This window comes from Plecotus auritus (assembly GCF_963455305.1).
Source record: "Plecotus auritus genome assembly, chromosome: 4".
NCBI classification, from domain to species: domain Eukaryota; kingdom Metazoa; phylum Chordata; class Mammalia; order Chiroptera; family Vespertilionidae; genus Plecotus; species Plecotus auritus.
Window position 1 is genome coordinate 33,709,623 of NC_137775.1, and position 18,361 is coordinate 33,727,983.

Below are 18,361 nucleotides of genomic sequence, written 5' to 3' on the forward strand. Positions count from 1 at the left end.
GAAGAATCATCTGTGCAAGAAGCAATAATCATAGGTATGAAAGGATATGAAAATTTGCATCTGTGATATACTATTTTGTAATCTAATATGTTCAGAGTTGTTATTTTTTTACATTATGATATATCCATTATATGGTAATGTTAGTTTTTGTTAAAGTAATGAATTTGAACAACTGTAAACCTACAGTTGCCCTACCCTGTATGGGTAATAACTAACTTTCAGAGTTACTCTCAGGAGTAAGTACAATTATGTATTTAAGACAGTGTCTGATACTTAGTAGATATTCAGTAAGTAGCTCTTATATGAAGAAAATATGTCATCTTAGTAGAAATAAAATGACTATATTAATATTAATATCATAAAAATGTACAGTTTTGTCTGGAATAATGCCATACATAGAGTAAGAATAAAACTTTTATTGACCATCAATGTAACTGAATTTCTGCATTTTACAGACACTTTTCATTCTCTTTGAATAAAATGTTGATTGATGCCCATAACATACTGGAGTTTTAAGAATGGTAGGCTATTTCCCAGGAGGCCCAAATTAGTACAGTTGTTTGCTTATTCTTTATTTACCAATAATTAGTTTTGTGTATTCCCAAATCTGTTTGTGTTTAGTATATTTGATATAATCGAGTAATTCACTTTAATAGTATATAAGTTGATGAAATATGAATGTAAAATGAGAGAGAGTTTCCATATATAAAAATCTCCAATGAATACTTTGGAAAAAACTTCATGAAAGTCATTCACCTAAAATTTCCTGTCTGATGCTCTGTGGTTAAAATAACAGTAGATGGTTGGAAAAGAAATAACAAGACTACATGAATGCTCTACTTAGATTGCATTGCCAATATCTTTAAAGTTCCATTTAAAAAATTAAATATAAATCTTCTACCAGGTTAGTTATGATTATGTTTTTTATTAAAAAAAACCAGTTCTGGCCCAGCCTGCATGGCTCAGTGGTTGAGCTTTGACCTGTGAACCAAGAGGTCATTATTCGATTCCCAGTCAGGGCACGTGCCCAGGTTGCAGGCTTGATCCCCAGTGTGGGGCGTGCAGGAGGGAGCTGATCTATGATTCTCTCTTATCATTGATGTTTTTCTCTCTCTCTCTTGTTTTCGCTCTCTCTTCCCCTTCCTCTCTGAAATCAATACAAAATATATTAAAAACACACAAACATAAAAACCCAGTTCTGAACTCTAATTTATTAACTAAAACACATTTAAAGAAAATGTCTTTAGCTAATATAAGATTAGCAAAATTACGTTTTATGTAAAAATAATATGTTAGGTAAGTGGCTCACATTTTTTATGAACTTAGTTATCAGTCCCGATCTGGTTGTATAAGAGAAGCTTTACACCTATTCATATAAAATGGGTATTAAAGAGTGTGGTAATTGGTACCAGAAAGAATAATTTATCTGGGAAGATTTGAATTAGACTCACTTTACTGACCAAAAGGGCAAGGTCTTTGCTGTCATCTGAGAAAAGAAATGATGAACAGAGATGAAGACATTTCTTTCCTTGGCCAACTAGATACCACCGAGTGCCAAAGTAGCAATTTGAAGACTAGTTTTCTGTAGTCACGTTTGGGCAATTGGTATAGCAAAAATACTACTGTTGATGATGACAATAATAATTTCAAGGTGTTGAAGAGTAGGGTACTATTGGCTAAACAGGCTCAATTAGTCTATTTATAAAATAATAAAGGAGTTAATTGTTAGTAATAAAATGCAAAAAGTCCATGAAATGTAAATATTACCTAGAAATATTTCTAGAAGTCAAAAGGAAAAATGGATAGAAAATGGGAATTGTTACAATTATTCCTAATTAAGAAGAACCCTAGGACATGTGTCAATGGAATGTACAAATAGTCTATACACCTGAATGTGAATTTGTATAAAGAATGCTGTAATTTTATTAAATCCTATCAAATTTGATTTTTAGATTTGCCTTTTTATGTCCTATTAATATTTAGTAGTGAAAAGTAGATTAGTATAGCAGCATATTAAAATGTCTAGCTTCTTATTTCAAGGTTATGAAGGTTAAAAGCATAAAACAATGTCTGGCACAAAGTACATTCTATAAGTATTTGGAATTTTTGTTTTGTTTGTTCTTTACACAGCATGCCTTATTAATGAAGAGTGTAGACTGGAGCCAGAGTGCTTATTCAGATTCTACCTCTGCTACTTTCTAGTTGTGTGACTTGGGGCAAGTTACTTAATTTCTCTGTGCTTCAGTTTCGTATCTGTTTATATGGGGTGAGACTATATATAAAGTATATAACTTGTTTAATATAATGCCTGACACAAAAATGCTGTATGTTTGCAGTTATATGCAAAGTCATAGAAGTTTGCATTTTAATCTATATTCAAGCCTGCTTTAAAAATTGATACATTTATTAATGATATAATGTCATGCCACAATTACAAACAGTTATGTGGCTCTTCATTATATTTTTAGTGTAAACTTTTAAAATGACATTACAGGAATGAAAATGCCTGTAAAAAGATTATTTACGAGCAATATTCCAAAATTACATTTGTTTGCTTTTCAGATTTGTTTGCTAACTTAGGCAAAATTGGAAGCTCTACCTTTATTCCTCCTTTTAAGTGAAAGAAAAAACTTGGGCCAGTGGAAAGTATATATTGTTTTGGTTCTGTATATTGCTGGGTTTTCTTTAGTACTGTTATTTCTTTTAGACCTGTAATCATTGAGCATTCTGATTTTCAGCAGAAACTACCTGATTAGGTTGATGTATAGTAAACCTAATGCTAAATCTCAACCTCAGTAACTAGCGTGTATTGAATATCAGGTCATTGGAATATTTATGAGTTTGTTATATAATTTACCAATTTCTATGAAAAGCCCACACATAGCATAAACTCCTTAATGGAATTAATGACAGCTTTGGTCGTCCAGGAGTAGAATGTTATTGCCAGCATGACAGTGGAGCTGCAGTCATCCAGCTCCAGTTCCTGATTAATGAGGTTAGTGAATTGCTTTAATCTCTCCTACTTAGGTACTAAATAGGGCCACATCTCGTCTTTCAGATTTCTTCATTTATATTGACATATGTGAACAAAAACTAATTTCTTATAGGTTAGAGATAATAGTAATTCACTTTAAGACAGGGGTGGGGAACCTTTTTTCTGCCAAAGTCTATTTGGATATGTATAACATCATTCACATGCCATACAAAATTATCAACTTAAAAATTAGCCTGCTATATTTGGTCAAACATTTAATTAACTCACCCTAATGCTTTGGTAGGGCCAGACGAAATGATTTCGTGGGTCTTATACAGCCTACAGGCCGGATGTTCCCCACTCCTGTGTTAAGGCATCTTTGTGTATAGTTACATAAATAATGTAAGATGTTTCTCAAAACAGTGTTACAAATAGAATGGTATAAAGTAAATCTTTTTGGTACAGGGTGCTGCATTTAAATTTTATTTTAGTGATATTGAAAGTTATAGAACATAAAAATCTATATTGAAATATTTTTTAAAGATGGAGCTTATTATAAATAACAAAATGTACTTCTTGAATGAGTTGTTTTGAAATACAACCAGGAAACCAAAATACATTGGAAACTGGTTATTGTCCAAAGTTCTTGTTGTGTCACTTATTGGTTGAAGTAATTGGTGATGCCTTTCCCTTTGATAGACTTTGAAGTTTAGAAGGAGCTAGAGAAACCAAACCCCATTTTATCAGCAGAGTAAACAATGTGTTTGCAGGTTTTAATGTATGCGGACTCTGAGAATAGATGTTTTCTGGAAGTAGGGACAGGCAGGAAAAGCTGGTCATAAGAGGAAGAAAGAGACATTTCTTCAGAAGGCTCTGCTATCCTTAGATAGAAAGATAATTTGTGAACATTATTTTTGCCCCTAAATTCTTAAATGTGTATGAGAGACAAAAATTACTCAGTACCTCTAGCTTTTGATAAATGTTTTTGTTCATATCAGAGGATTTAAAAAGGCATCATGGGTGCAGAGATCTAAAGATGACAATAGAAAACAGCAAAATTATGATCAAGTAATATGCAATTGTGTAGATTTTTCAGGGTCAAGGAAGCATGTTTTTGCTTGTTTGTTTTAAACTTCAGGGTTCTCCATAGATCTGCATTATAAATTGTTTAAAATAATCACAGTATAGAAAGTTGTCAAACCCATATATGAGGACTCAGATTACTTTTTCTTTTTAAAAATTTTTTATCTATAATATTAAAAGCATAATATGCTAATTAGATCAGATGTCCTTCCAGACAACCTTCCAGAGGAAGCTGGGGCTGCAAGGGAAGCCCAGGTCCTGGATGCCAGAGGGAAGCCCGGGTCCCGGGTGCCAGAGGGAAGCTGGTGCCGGCAGCTGCGGGGAGGAAGGCCTACTCTTACTCAGATTTCGTGCATCAGGCCTCTAGTTTTGAAATAATTCGACTGGTTTTTATTCGAAATAGAGAGGCTCTGTGCACTTCCCAGCTTCTCCTATAGTAACATTTTATACTAGAGGCCCGGTGCACAAAATTTGTGCACTGGGGGTGGGGGGAGGGCGGGTTCCCTCAACCCAGCCTGCCGCCTCTCACAGTCTGGGCATCCTACTGATGGCTTAGGTCCGCTCAGTGGATGTCCTGCTGACTGCTTAGGCCTGCTCCCCTGTGGGAGGCGACCGGGCTGATTAGGGGAAGGCACCACCCCCATCAGCCCACTGCTGCTGCCACTGCCGGCCGCTGCAGCCACCAAGGTGTTTTCATCAACATGGACTCCAGTCCCTTCACCACGAAAAAATGACAACTTTCTTTAGGCATTTTCAAGATGTCTCTTTCATAGGATCTGACATTTCTTTCTTTCTTTCTTTTTTATCCTCAGGATATTTTTCCATTGATTTTTAGAGAATGTGGAAGAGAGAGGGAAAGACAGAGAGAAAAATCAATGTGAGAGGGACACTTTGGTTGGTTGCCTCCTGCATGAGCCCTGACCTGGGCCCTGGCCAGGGAGGAGCCTTCAACCTAGGTACATGCCCTTGACCAGAATCAAACCCGGACTCTGCGGTCAGCAGGCCAAGGCTCCAACCACTGAGCCAAACCGGCTAGGGCAGGATATGACATTTCTTAGGCCCTCCAGCAGTGGACCTTTTTTCCTCCAGGTGTGAGGTGGAAAAACCCTAGATCACCTTCTTGGATTCTTATTACCCAAGTTACCAAGAACACTGCGAGTGGCGTACATGGAGCTTAGCCAATGAGCGGTCAGAAAAGGTGTTTCCTCTGCAGCTCATGCACAGAGGCGGGACTGCTGGCGTGCAGCGGCTGGAGCAGCCCCAGGCCCCCCTGTCAGTGTCTGCTCCAAGTGACTCAGGCTGCCCCAGGCCCCCCTGTCGGTGTCCGCCCCAGACTCCCCTGTCAGTGTTGGCTCCGGGGCGGCCTGAGCAGGCATGGTGACTTGGGCAGGCCCCCCTGTCTCTGTCTTCGTCTCTGCTCTGGGCCTCACCTGCGTGCGCATCCTCCTCTTGACTGGTTGTGACTGTTACAACGTCCCGGTCTAATTTGTATATTATCTCTTTATATATATAGATAACAGTAGTATAATATTAAACCAAAAAATGACGTAAGAACAGTACTATTGAGATTACAGAAGACCTTTAGATTTCATCACCAGTTTATAGATGCACTTGTGTGTGTGTGTGTGTGTGTGTGTGGTTTCCTGCCATTTTAACACACAAATAGACTCATGTAATGGCCACTATTGACAAGATACAGATCACTTCCACCACTGTAAAGAATGTCTTCAGATTCCTCTTTTATAATCACACTCCCTCCCCTCCTGCTCTCAGTCCCTGATTCCTGGCAACTTCTCACCTATTTTCCATCTTTACATTTGTGTTAAGATTATTTGATTATTTTTTTAAAGCAGTACATGAGCCAATCTAAATAACATACTGCAAATTGATTACCTATACACATCAATTTTAGAAATCTTAAGTAGTTTATGCTATCATTATTCATATGAAAAGATTCTTTTCTCATCAATAGGATTTATCACAGTTCTATGATATGACTATTTTGTTTTACTTTATATGCTTAAATGCTATCTTTAAGTACTTAACATGGCATTGTTGTTTTTAAAAATGCTTAGTAAAACATGAATATTTAAATGAGTATGACTATGGAAATCTGACAGTTGGGAGTAGCTATTTGCTTTCAGTTTGGGAAAATTATAAATAAAGGAGCCACAATAGATGGAGGTCAGCTGTTATTGCCATTTTGACTCTGCATCTTTCCTTCTTCCTTGAGATTTTAAGATGGGACTAACATCTTGAGAAAGAAGATGACATAGTCTTAAACTACAGTGGAAATAAGAATGAAGATTACAAATCTTTGATATTTTGCGTCCTTTGAGTTTTTCTGCTTCATAGTGATATATATAAGGGGATGCTTTCTGGTGAAAGTGAGAGTATGTGGACTTTACGTATTTCTGCTTTCCAGTAGTCATTGTAGCACTAGAGTTACACAACAGAGTAGCCCTCTTAAATTCCACATGTGAAAAGGATTTTGAGAGGTCACTTAATGTAAAGTTTGTCTTCAGAGCTATTTTAATTTTCTTAGATAAATGAGAAACTCTTCTTATTTTAAGAAGGAGATTTTAAGATTTCTCAATAATCTGAAGGATTGGAATTACAAATCTTTTTGAAGTTAATATAAATTCTTCATGTTGCATCTTTTGTCTTATTCTCTCAATATAGAACAGTATCTTACTCTTTTGAGAAAAAACATATGTCTTAATAAATCAGTCTTAGTGTAGAGACTTAAGTCTATTCACACATCAGAATCACTTCTGGAAACTTTTAAGAAAACTACACCTGCATAGGTACTTGAAATTCTGATTTGTCAGATCTGGGATGACACTGAGTGCCCTGCATGATCTTCATATAATGCCATAGAATTTTTTTCTCCATACTTAATAGTATTTAATAGTACTAGATGTTTTAACTTTCTAAATTAGTTCTTTTTTTTCAACTCTTTGGACATTGAAATTACAGTGTGCTGAATGCAATCTTTATTTTCCTTATTCTAGTAGTAGAGTTATGATCTAGGCATAGTACATTCATAGGATTTGTCTTAAGCCAAATAAAACTGGGAGGTTACCTCATACCGTATTTTGTTCTTTCAGTCAAGGAGATATTTATAGTAGTGACCAAGTAACTTATAGTCTGGCCTCTAATTTTACATAGCTGGTAATGAACCATAATATCCAAGTAGATCCTACTATACTTTTAGTTTATAAGATAATAAGTTATACTTTACTGAAGAAGTTAAAACTTTTTTACACATATTGTGTGCATAAGTACACAACACACAGTTTTGCATCTGCTGCTTAGAATTTGGGTGAGGCAAATGTTTGTCAGAACTAAATCTATTTGCAGAAAGTTTAGAAATTTGGGAAGGAGATTTTTTGGCAGCTCCTTAGTACCTTTAATATTTGTAAATTGTGTTCTATATAAAATATATTACACTTTATTTTTAAGGGAGCTCTTGTGAGTGCCTTGGCTGATGATACGTTACATTTATGGAATTTACGTCAAAAGAGACCTGCCATACTACATTCACTTAAATTTTGTAGAGAAAGGTAAGAATCTCTGTTTTCCTTTATATAGGATATTTGCTATTTTTTTTTGAATTTTATTCTTTGATTTTATTTTTCTGTGATGGACTTTACGCACAATCTAAAAAATAATTAAACACTTCAGAGGATATCCAGTGAAAACAAGTTGTTGTTTTTTTCCCTTTTCAGACCCATCTTCCTTCCCAGAGGCAACCACACACATTTCTTTTGGGTCCTTTTAGAAATACTGGCAGTCTGTTTGCATAAGCAGAGATGTCTGTATAGCTTCTGTTTTTGCATAAGCGGGAAGACATTGTATATTTTTTCTGTAACTTTATCTGATAGATTGTTTCATATTGGCACATTTAAATCTCCCTTAGTCATTTTGTAATTGCATGATACTCCATTGTATGGAAGTACCATAAGTTATTCAGTCAATCTTTGTTATTAGTGGATTTATATCATTTTCTGTCTGCTATTTATTTTGCTGTGTTGTAATATTGTTACATATAAGTATTTATCCACATATATGAATACAACTCTATGAGATACATGTAGAGTTGAACAACTTGATCACAGAAATCTCTCATATGACTTGTGTGTTTGTGCTTTGACTAGCATGTAGCTTATTGTGCCAATTGCCAGGTTTATCTCTCTCTCTCTCTTTCTCTTTAGGTTTATCTCTTATTAGGGATTTATTTGTTAATACAATTTAAACTATAAGAAATAATTTGCCAGTAGTAGTAGCTACATCATCTAAATCCTCTGCAACATTGGAGGCATGGCCTTTACTGCCCCATCCCCTGTTATAGATTGAATTGTGTCCCCCAAAAGATGTATTGAATTCTGAACCCCCAGTACTTGTGAATGTAATCTTATTTGGAAATAGGGTCTTTGTGGGTATAAGCAAGTTAATATGAAGTTATTAAGGTGGGCCTTATCTAATATGAGTGGTGGCCTTTTAAGAAGAGGAGAAGAGAGACAGACACACAGGGAGAACACTAAAGGACGACAGGGGTAGGGATTGAAGTGATGAATCTACAAGCCAAGGCAATACCAGAAGCTAGGAGAGAGGCATGGAACACATTCTCCTCTCTGAGCCTTCAAAGCAAGCATGGCCCTGCTGACACCTTGATTTCTGGTGGCTACCCTCTGGAACTTGAAGAGAACAAATTTCTATTGTTTTAAGCCACTTAATTTGTGGTAATTTGATATAGCATCCCTAGGAAACTAATATGTATCTCCTTCCTTCTTGTTGCTTGATATTGGGGAACCTCGTTATTATGCACTTTGGGTTTATACCTGTAAAGAAGAGGTTGTTTATCTATGTTGAAATTTAGAGTTCGGCAAGCAAATTCTGTCTGGCAATTGCCTTATTAGATCATGTTTCATTTGGCTACTACTTTATTTTTCCCTTTAAAGGAAGTTTTTTTGGGAGAAAGTCATGGGTTAATAAGCACCTACAACTATCTGCTAGTCTTTTTTCGTTACCTTGAGTGAGAATGTTAAATTTTTGCATAACAGTTTTTAAATAACAATATATGAAGCATTTGAAGGCTAAAGACTTAATTATATATGTGGGCTTTCTCATTTAAATCCCACTACTATTCTCTGATAATTATATCTCTTAATTATGTAATTCCTTATTAATTATAAACCACTTTCACATAAATTATTTATTCTCAGAGGTCAAGAAAAATTTCTCTTTGTGCAGTTTCAAAGAACAGAATTTTTTCACCATAAATATGTTAGACACCTGAACATCAGAGTCTACATTGAAATTAATATATTCATTTTAAAGACAAATATTTTTCCTTTATTCTAACCTTGATTTATAGTTTATTTATTCACAGCTCTTTTATTTGATAATAGATATAACTATTTTATCCTATCTAATAAAAGAGTAATATGCAAATTAACCATCACTCTGCTACACCCACAAGCCACGCCCGCCAGCCAATCAGGAGCGAGTATGCAAATTAATCCAACCAAGATGTCTGTGGCCACGGAGCGAACAGGAGGCTTGGGTTTCTCCAGCAATGGAGGAAGCCAAGCTTTCTGCCTGCCTTGGCCTCCACTTAAGGCTACAGAGTTTTAATTATAGAAGATAAATAAATCCCAACAAAAATGGCGGCAGCCATGGAGCTGGAGAGAGCAGGAGGCTTGAGTTGTTGCCGGCGATGGAGGAAGCCAAGCTTCTGCAGCCCTGGCCTGCTTTGGCCTCTGCTTAAGGCTACAAAGTTTCAATCATAGAAGATACATAAATCCCAACAGAAATGGCTGTGGCCACGGAGCAAGCAGGAGGCTTGGCTCCACTCAAGGCTACAAAATTTCAATTATAGAAGATAAATAAATCCCAGATACCAGGGCCTCCGCTTGATTCATCAGGGGGCGTGGCCGGCCTGCAAATCACCACAGGCCCCTCACCCAGGCCTCTCCACGCCCCAAGGGAACCCCCACCCTGATATGGGACACACTTCAGGGCAAACTAGCTGGCCCCCACCCGTGCACCAGGCCTCTATCCTATCTAATAAAAGAGTAATATGCAAACTGACAATCACTCCAACACACAAGATGGCTGCCCCCATGTGGTCAAACATCCTGCCCCCATGTGGACACAAGATGGCCGCCACAAGATGGCCAGCAGGGGAGGGCAGTTAGGGGTGACCAGGTCTGCAAGGGAGGGCAGTTGTGGGCGATCAGGCCAGCAGGGGAGTGCAGTTGGGAGGGACCAGGCTTGCAGGGGAGAGCAGTTGGGGGGGACCAGGCCTGCAGGGGAGGGCAGTTAGGGGTGACCAGGCCTGCAGGGGAGGGCAGTTAGGGGCAAACAGGCTGCCAGGGGAGTAGTTTGGCATCAATCAGGCTGGCAGGGGAGTGGTTCGTGGGTGATCAGGCTGGCAGGCAGAAGCAGTTAGGGGCAATCAGGAAGGCAGGCAGGCGAGCAGTTGGGAGCCAGCAGTCCTGGATTGTGAGAGGGATGTCTGACTGCCCGTTTAGGCCCGATCCTACCAGGATCGGACCTCTAGTTATATAATAAAATGAGCATGCATCCACCATGTGCTTATGATTAAGAAAATACAGTATTACATGGAATACATTAGTGATCAAAGTTACATCCTAATTAATGAAGCATTAATGTCCCAAGACCTCTTAAGAACAAAACTGTTTGGCAAATGGAGCACTTCATTCAGTTACCTACACAGCAGTGGGAGAGTTGGTGCCTACTAGTATAAGGCACTTCAGGAACTGACTGCTTCCCTGGCATCAGATTTTCTTAGTAGCATAAATAAGTTAATGTAGGAACAGTAACTAATTTATTCCATTATACTCTCATTATAATACTACCTAAATATTGTACTTTGCATATGTATGAAGCTTATAATTTGCACAGTGCACATGAATAGAGCATAGCTGTAAAAGAGTATTTGGCTAGATACCAGCCCTTAGAAAATGTATACAGGTCTTCTCAAGATTTTGAATTAATTCACTGCACATACTTCTGTGCAAGAAAAAAATTAATCATAATATTGAAACAAATCAAGAGACCTAGAATTACAGTTTTTGTGCTAATTGAGTTACATCAGCAAAATATTTTTCTTTGAAAGCAGCGTAATGAAAAGTGTACAAGCATTAGACATGAGAGCAATTTGGTGGCATGAGATTCAAGTCTGGAGCACAGGAATAGAATGGTTTCCAGGCCTGGTAGGAAGGTAGACAGAGGGATCTATTTCTCTGGACCTAATTCTAATCTACAAAGGTAATTGGTTGGTGATATGGAAATGATGAGTCACTGGGAATTCTAAGTGTAGAGAACCATGCGCTGAGACAAAATTTAAAAAGAAAAAATAATTCTGTGTTTGAGGAAAGACAATTGTGATTTGATGACCTTGAGACTGTAAAAGGAAAGATGGTTAGGAAATGTTCGATAACTTCCTAGAATAAAATTATACGTAACAACTAAGCAATTCTGACAAGGAAATTGGGAGAGACATTCAAAGAGATTAGTCTGGTTGCACAAGGGCCTTAAAATGTACTCAGGTATAAAAGGGTTATATGGAAGGAGGGGTTATATAATCAAAGGTGAATATAAGAGCAATTTAGCTCTGCCTGTCAACAGGAGCTAAGTCTTGTGAAAAACACTAAAGACAGAGTAATGAATGGGAACACTTTGTTTTGGGTAGGAAAACTAAGTATATTAATTTTAAATAGAGGTAGGGCATACAGGGGTGGACAAAAGTAGGTTTAGAATTGTAATACAAATAAATCATATAATAATGATAATACAAGAATAAACTGTGTTGCATGCACACACAACTGTAAGCCTACTTTTGCCCACTCTTATATTTTGTTCCTGTAACTGTATTAATGCAATACTGGCTCAGACAAATTATGTCTTAGACTGCTGAAAGGAATATAAAATCATTGGTTGGCTTAGGAGGAATATAGAATGGAAGCAGTGCTTCACATTTGGAAATGAAAAAAAATTTAGAAGGTAAATTAAGTTCAGTTCACCAAACATGGGATACCTTCTTGTACCAGGGATTATGATAGGGATTGAGATAACAAAGATGAAAAAATGCTTAAATAATTTATGTTAAAGCAAAGACCCAGACATATCCTATCCTATATAATAAAAGCCTAGGTGGCGTTATGCCCTCGTGCGATGAACTCGTGTGATGTCATCACAAGATGGCTGCCGTGACGATGTCACAAGATGGCTGCCACAAGATGGCCACCACAAGATGGCTGGCAGGGGAGGGGAGGGCAGTTGAGGGCAAACCGGCCAGCAGGGAAGGGCAGTTGGGGGCAATCGGGCTGCCAGGGGAGGGAAATTGGGGGTGATCGGGCCAGCAGAGGAGAGCAGTTGGGGGCGATCAGGCTGGCAGGCAGGCAGGCAAGCGGTTAGGAGCCAGCAGTCCCGGATTGTGAGAAGGATGTCCCACATTGGAGAGGGTGCAGGCTGGGTTGAGGGACACCCCCTCTCACCGTGCATGAATTTTGTGCACCGGGCCTCTAGTAATAACTATAAACAATATGGATGGATGCCATTTTAGAAGTTTATATTAAAAACACATGATAGAATAATTAATCCCATCTTTTTCAACTTTTTACTTTTTAATGTCCTGGCTTCTTTTAAAAGAAGACAATAGTCATTAGGAAAATGCAAACTACTAGATACACTAATATCCATCAGAATGGCAAAAATGTTGGCTTGAATGTGACACCACTGTAACTTTTCATAACCTACTAGTGGAAGTTTTAAGCACTATAATCACTTTGGAAAAACTTTTGGTAGCATTTACATATATCATTACAACTCAACACATCTATTCCTAACTATATATGTGTAGTAGGCAGAATTCTAAAATGGGTCCCAAAATTTCTGCTTCTGGTTATTCAAACAAACACTAGTCTAAAGACATTTTGTAGATTAATTGAGGTCCACATTAGTTGACTTTAAGATTAGGAGATTGTCCTTAGTGGGCCTGACTTAATCAATTATGCCTTTAAAAGGTCCTGCTCTCTTCATGACAAAGGTTCAGAGCATGAGAGGGATTCACAGCAAGGAAATTCAGTCTTACAATCTCAAGAAACTGAATTTGATTAGGAGCCTGGATAAGTTTGAGAGCTGATTCTTCCCCAGATCTTCAGAAAGTGACGCAGGTTAATAACCTGGATTTCAGCCTTTTAAGACCCTGAGTAGAGAACCCAGTCATGCAATGCTTGAACTTCTGACCCACAGAAACTGAGATTGAAAAAGGGGGTGTTGTCCTAAGCTATTAAGTTAGTGGTAATTTGTTATTCAGCAGTAAAATTCTAACACAGATTTTGGTACCCAGAACTGGGATGCTGCTTGTATGAAATACCTAAAAATGTGGTAATCTCTGCAACCAGGTCATGGCTGGAAGTTGGAAGAATTTTGAGGAGCATTACAGAAAAGCCTAAATTGCCCTAAATTTGATCAAGTGTTTGTAGGACACTTGACATGGCGATTGCTGCCAGTGAGAGCTCAGAGGGAGAAAGGAACATGTTTTTGGAAACTGGAGGAATTGGTTCCTTGTTATGTAGTGGCAGAAAGTTTATCAGAAGTATTTCCTGCACAATATGTAAGTGATTAACATATTAAGATTTCCAAGGAAAGGGTTGAAGGTACAACCTGAATTTTTCTTTTGGCTTTATAATAAAATGCTAAAAGAGAGAAAAAAATTGAGGGAAGAATTATTAAAGGATCTAAGACTTTTGATAATTTAGGAAATTCTCACCCTGATCTATTTGACAAAAGATTGCTTCTGAAAATGTGGCATAGAGAAAAACATGAGGGTGTGGCCGTACAGTGTTTTACTAAAAATCTAAAGACCAAAAGGTCAGAGTGTTTAGTCACACAAAGGACTCTTTTTAAGAGGTTATGTGTGTGCCTCCACAGATCTTCTCAACCAAACCAGAGAGCCTCTAGGAAGCTTAAGAATATCAACCTTCAGTTCTCTCAGTAGGAGCCAACATACAGAAGAGATTATCTCAGGAAGATTTGTGGGTGTGATTTTTGTCTAATAGAGTAAAACCAGTGAAATTTAAGACTCCCGAGTTTCTTCAAAAAAATTTATAGCAGAAACATTGCAAACTCTGGTTTGAAGAGCCAGAGAGAGAACAAAATGAAAGGAGGCTGCTGCCAGGCGCAGGCTGATAAAAGTCCTCAGCTGCAAACAAATGCTGCCTTTTATGAAAAAGGAAGGATGATTAAGAGCATGGAGCTGAGAGCCACACAGGATTATTCCCAGGTCTTGAAACCTAATTAAGAAAAACCCAACATTTGCCCAATTTGATTTCAAAACCGTTATGGACCAGTGACTTCTTTGTACTTTCAATTTTTCACCATTTTGAACAGGAATTTCCCTTCTCTGTCTGTTATGAGCTTCTACCCCTGTAATCTCCAGGAAACCAACAATCTGTTTCCTGTTACAATAGATAAGTTTGCATTTTCTATTGCATATAAATAATATATAAATGGAATTATGCAATACATCCTTGTTTTTCTGGCTTCTTTTAATTATCCTAAGAATTTAGAAATTCATCAATGTTGTTGCATGTATCAGTAGTTTTTTGTGTTGTTTTTTTTTTTTTAACCTGTGAATAGTATTCTAGGTATGTAACACAGTTTGTTCACCCATTTACTTGTTGATGGACATGGGCATTTGGGATTGTTTCCAGTTTTTGGCTATTACAAAGCTGCCATAAACATTTTTATATGTCTTGTTATAGGCATTTGCTTTTCTTTCTTTAAGTAAAGACATAGGAATGGAGTGGGCTGATCATATTGTGGATGTATGTTTACTTTTTAAAGAAACTTTCAGTGACTATAGTTAATAATACTATTGATATATGAAAGATGCTAAGAGAATACATCTTCCAAGTACTCATCCCAAGAAAATGTCTAACTGTATGTGTGGTGATGATGATGTTAGCTAGACTTATTGTGGTGATTATTTCACAATATACACATACATAGAATCATTACGTTGTACATTTAAAACTAATATAATGTTATATGGAAATTAAATCAGTTAAAAAATAAGCTGTCTAAATTTATATCTCAAAAATGTTCAGTGTTTATGAGATGCTAGCCCCATATTTAGTAATATATAAAATATGGATTATGTACCTTTCTAAAATCTAGAAAGTTCTGAATTCAGAAGCCTAAATAGCCCTGAAGTTTTCAGAATGATACTGTGAACTTACTACTTTGTGAGTTAATAAGGTAGTATAAAATTATTTTTCGAGTTAGTAGGCATTTCTGTGCTCTGTTAAATATACATAAGTCCTTTAGAAAAATGACTTTATCTTATAAAACATCCAAAAGAAAATAGTTAACCTTAAGTATTTATTTAAATGAGCAGTACTTATAGAAAATAGTGAGACCCTGAGTTGCATGTATGTTTATTTGATAAATGTTTTCACCTAGAAAATTCTCAGGAATGAAATTATGTGTTAATGGGAACAGCAAATCGTCTGTATGCTATATCTTGCCTAATACCTAGTCTGAGTATTAACAGTCTAGCAGTGATTATTATCAGTGTGTTATTCTAAGTGCTCTTCCATCGAAATTTAAATAGCCTATTTTGAGAGACACAATTAGATTCTGAAAAGATGAGCATTATATGGTTTCATAACGTACTACCTCTTTTTTTAAAGTACTACTAAAAAGACAAGATCATTTCCATTCTTTGCCTTTGAAATCAAATGAGCTGATATAGAATATGTTTGAAATTGTTGGGATGATGATAAAATTTAGTACATGCATGTAAATTATTATAATTTGTCAATGAAGCCGTCTCATATAATCAGGACATAGGGGGTGATTTTTCAGATAGCATTGTCTCAGCCCGAGTACAGAGGATATCTGCCCTTCCAGGGGCTTACAAATTAGTGAAGAGAGTAAACCCTCTCTTACAAGGCAAGCCTGATAGACATATGGAAATATTGGGATATCAATTTGAGTGAAGGTGGTATTTGAACTGAAGAAAAACATGGGAAGACCATTTTGCACGGATACTGAGAGATATGAGTGTTTAATAACTCCTGAGGAATACAGTAGTACGTGGGCATGATGGTGGGTATTATACTCATAATTTGCTGCTTAAAGGTTACATCTGGATGTGCCTAAAGTAACAGTTAGTGGATGACGTGGTCAAATTTGAAACATATAGTTGGCCCTATGTATCCATTGGTTCTGTATCCACAGGTTTTACATCTGCAGATTCAACCAACCGCAGATCTAAAATATTCAGGAAAGAAAAAGGCCTACAATGATTATTGCATCAGTACTGCACATGTACAGACTTTTTTTCTTGTTATTCTCTAAACAATATGGTGTAATCACCATTTACATAGCATTTACATTGTTAAGTATTATAAGTAATCTAGAGATGATTTAAAATATATAAGAGAATTGTGTAGGTCAGTGGTTGGCAAACTGCGGCTCGCGAGCCGCAGTTTGCCTCTCTGTTGACTAATGAGTTTGCTGACCACTGGTGTAGGTTATACACAAATGTGCCATTTTACATAAGGCCATCCATGGATTTTGGTATCCTCAGGTAATTGGTTACAGGATCCCTCAAGGATACTGAGGGATAACTGCTTTATCTTCAAAATTTGTCTTCTTTCTATCATGCCATGCTGTCTATTTACTGTAAGGCCTTTGACTAATCATAAGTTTAATTAGCATAATTAAATATTAATCACAATGAGTAAATTTGATGGTTTATCATAATATAATTAAATATTAATCACAATGGTGTATCATATTTGCTTTTCGTAAGTTACATATATCATGATTAACTCTTTAATATAATTAATAAAATATACCAGACATCTTTAAAAAATTTTTAAAAATATATGTTCTCTTGCAGGGTTACATTTTGCCATTTGCCTTTCCAGAGTAAATGGCTCTATGTGGGCACTGAACGAGGTAACATACATATTGTCAACGTGGAGTCCTTCACACTCTCAGGCTACGTCATTATGTGGAATAAAGCCATTGAACTGTGAGTTTGAGCAAATCTTATGTATCTAAAAGTATCAGTACCATAGATGATATTATATAATAGCTAATCATTAAATTCATATTGAATTAAATATCTGTCAGACCTTCTTGATATTAAATATAGATTAGTCTTTTGTAAGTATTGTCCTGTTGGTACTTTGTACATTTAAATGCTTTATATACAGGGGTGGGCAAAAGTAGGGTTATAGTTGTGAGTATATGAAACAAAGTTTATTTCCTTGTATTATTATTTACTAGAGGCGCAGTGTATGAAATTCACGCATGGGGGGTGGTCAGTACCTCAGCCCAGCCTGTACCCTCTCTAATCCGGGACCCCTTGGGGAATGTCCGACTGCCAGTTTAGGCTTGATCGCCTGTCTGCCTGCCTGATCGCCCCTAATTGCTTCTGCCTGCTGGCCTGATCGCCCCTAACTGCCCTCCCCTGCCAGTCTCATTGCTCCTAACCACCGCCGCCCTGCTGTGTGGGTCCTGGGTGCGGGTATCCGGCTCCCTCCTCCCTCCTGTCAGAGTCTGGGGTGCGCTGTGGGACCCAGAGTCAAGTCCCTCCCCCCACACCCGCACGTGCCTTGAAATCATGCGAGACCCAGACCTGGCTGGCCCCACTCCCATTGGGTGAGACCCAGACTTGGCCGGCTCCACCCCCATCAAGCCCCACTGGCATATCACGTCCCCGGCTGGCGCTGGGCGGGGACACACTTATTATATATGCATGTGTTCACATATGTATAAACTGTAGCACAAGTTTAATGAAAAAATTATTATTGGGTGAAAACAGTCTTCTTTTTATCTTTTTTTTCCATCACCATTTATCCCCTCTGCCCTCTTGCATCTCTACCCAACTCCCCACCCCCCACAATCATGTCCATGTCCATGAGTGCTCTGTTTTTTTTAATCTTGTAATTCTTTTTATTTCATATGCTTGTCAGGCCCCACTAAATTGATTTTATGATGTACTAATGCGTTGCCACCAATATTTGTAAAACACTGATCTAAACTACTACTTGATATATTTTAATAATTAGCAAATGTAGTCTAAATATTTGCCATGTAACATTGCAAAATTCACTTGACAGTTTTCCTTAATTTTGATATAATGATGATTGTTTTCATTTTACAATTAACAACAACAAAAACTGGATGAGCTCAAGGGCTGTAAGGATTTTAACTTTTAGTTCTAACTTTTCACTTTTGTCTTAGAATCTT

General features: G+C 37.2%; 1 protein-coding gene across 8 annotated transcripts in view; it reads left to right on the forward strand.

Annotated features, from left to right (window-relative positions):
- The window catches only part of STXBP5 (syntaxin binding protein 5), a 152,665-nt gene that overhangs the window by 25,236 nt on the left and 109,068 nt on the right, over positions 1-18,361 (forward strand). For 7 of the 8 annotated variants that reach the window (XM_080666219.1, XM_080666214.1, XM_080666215.1 and 4 more), the window contains exons 4-6: positions 2,914-2,995; positions 7,523-7,623; positions 17,004-17,138. In XM_080666219.1, the coding sequence (XP_080522345.1) occupies positions 2,914-2,995; positions 7,523-7,623; positions 17,004-17,138 (318 nt within the window). The remainder of the gene's footprint in view (positions 1-2,913; positions 2,996-7,522; positions 7,624-17,003; positions 17,139-18,361) is intronic. The other variant, XM_080666220.1, reaches the window with a different exon arrangement.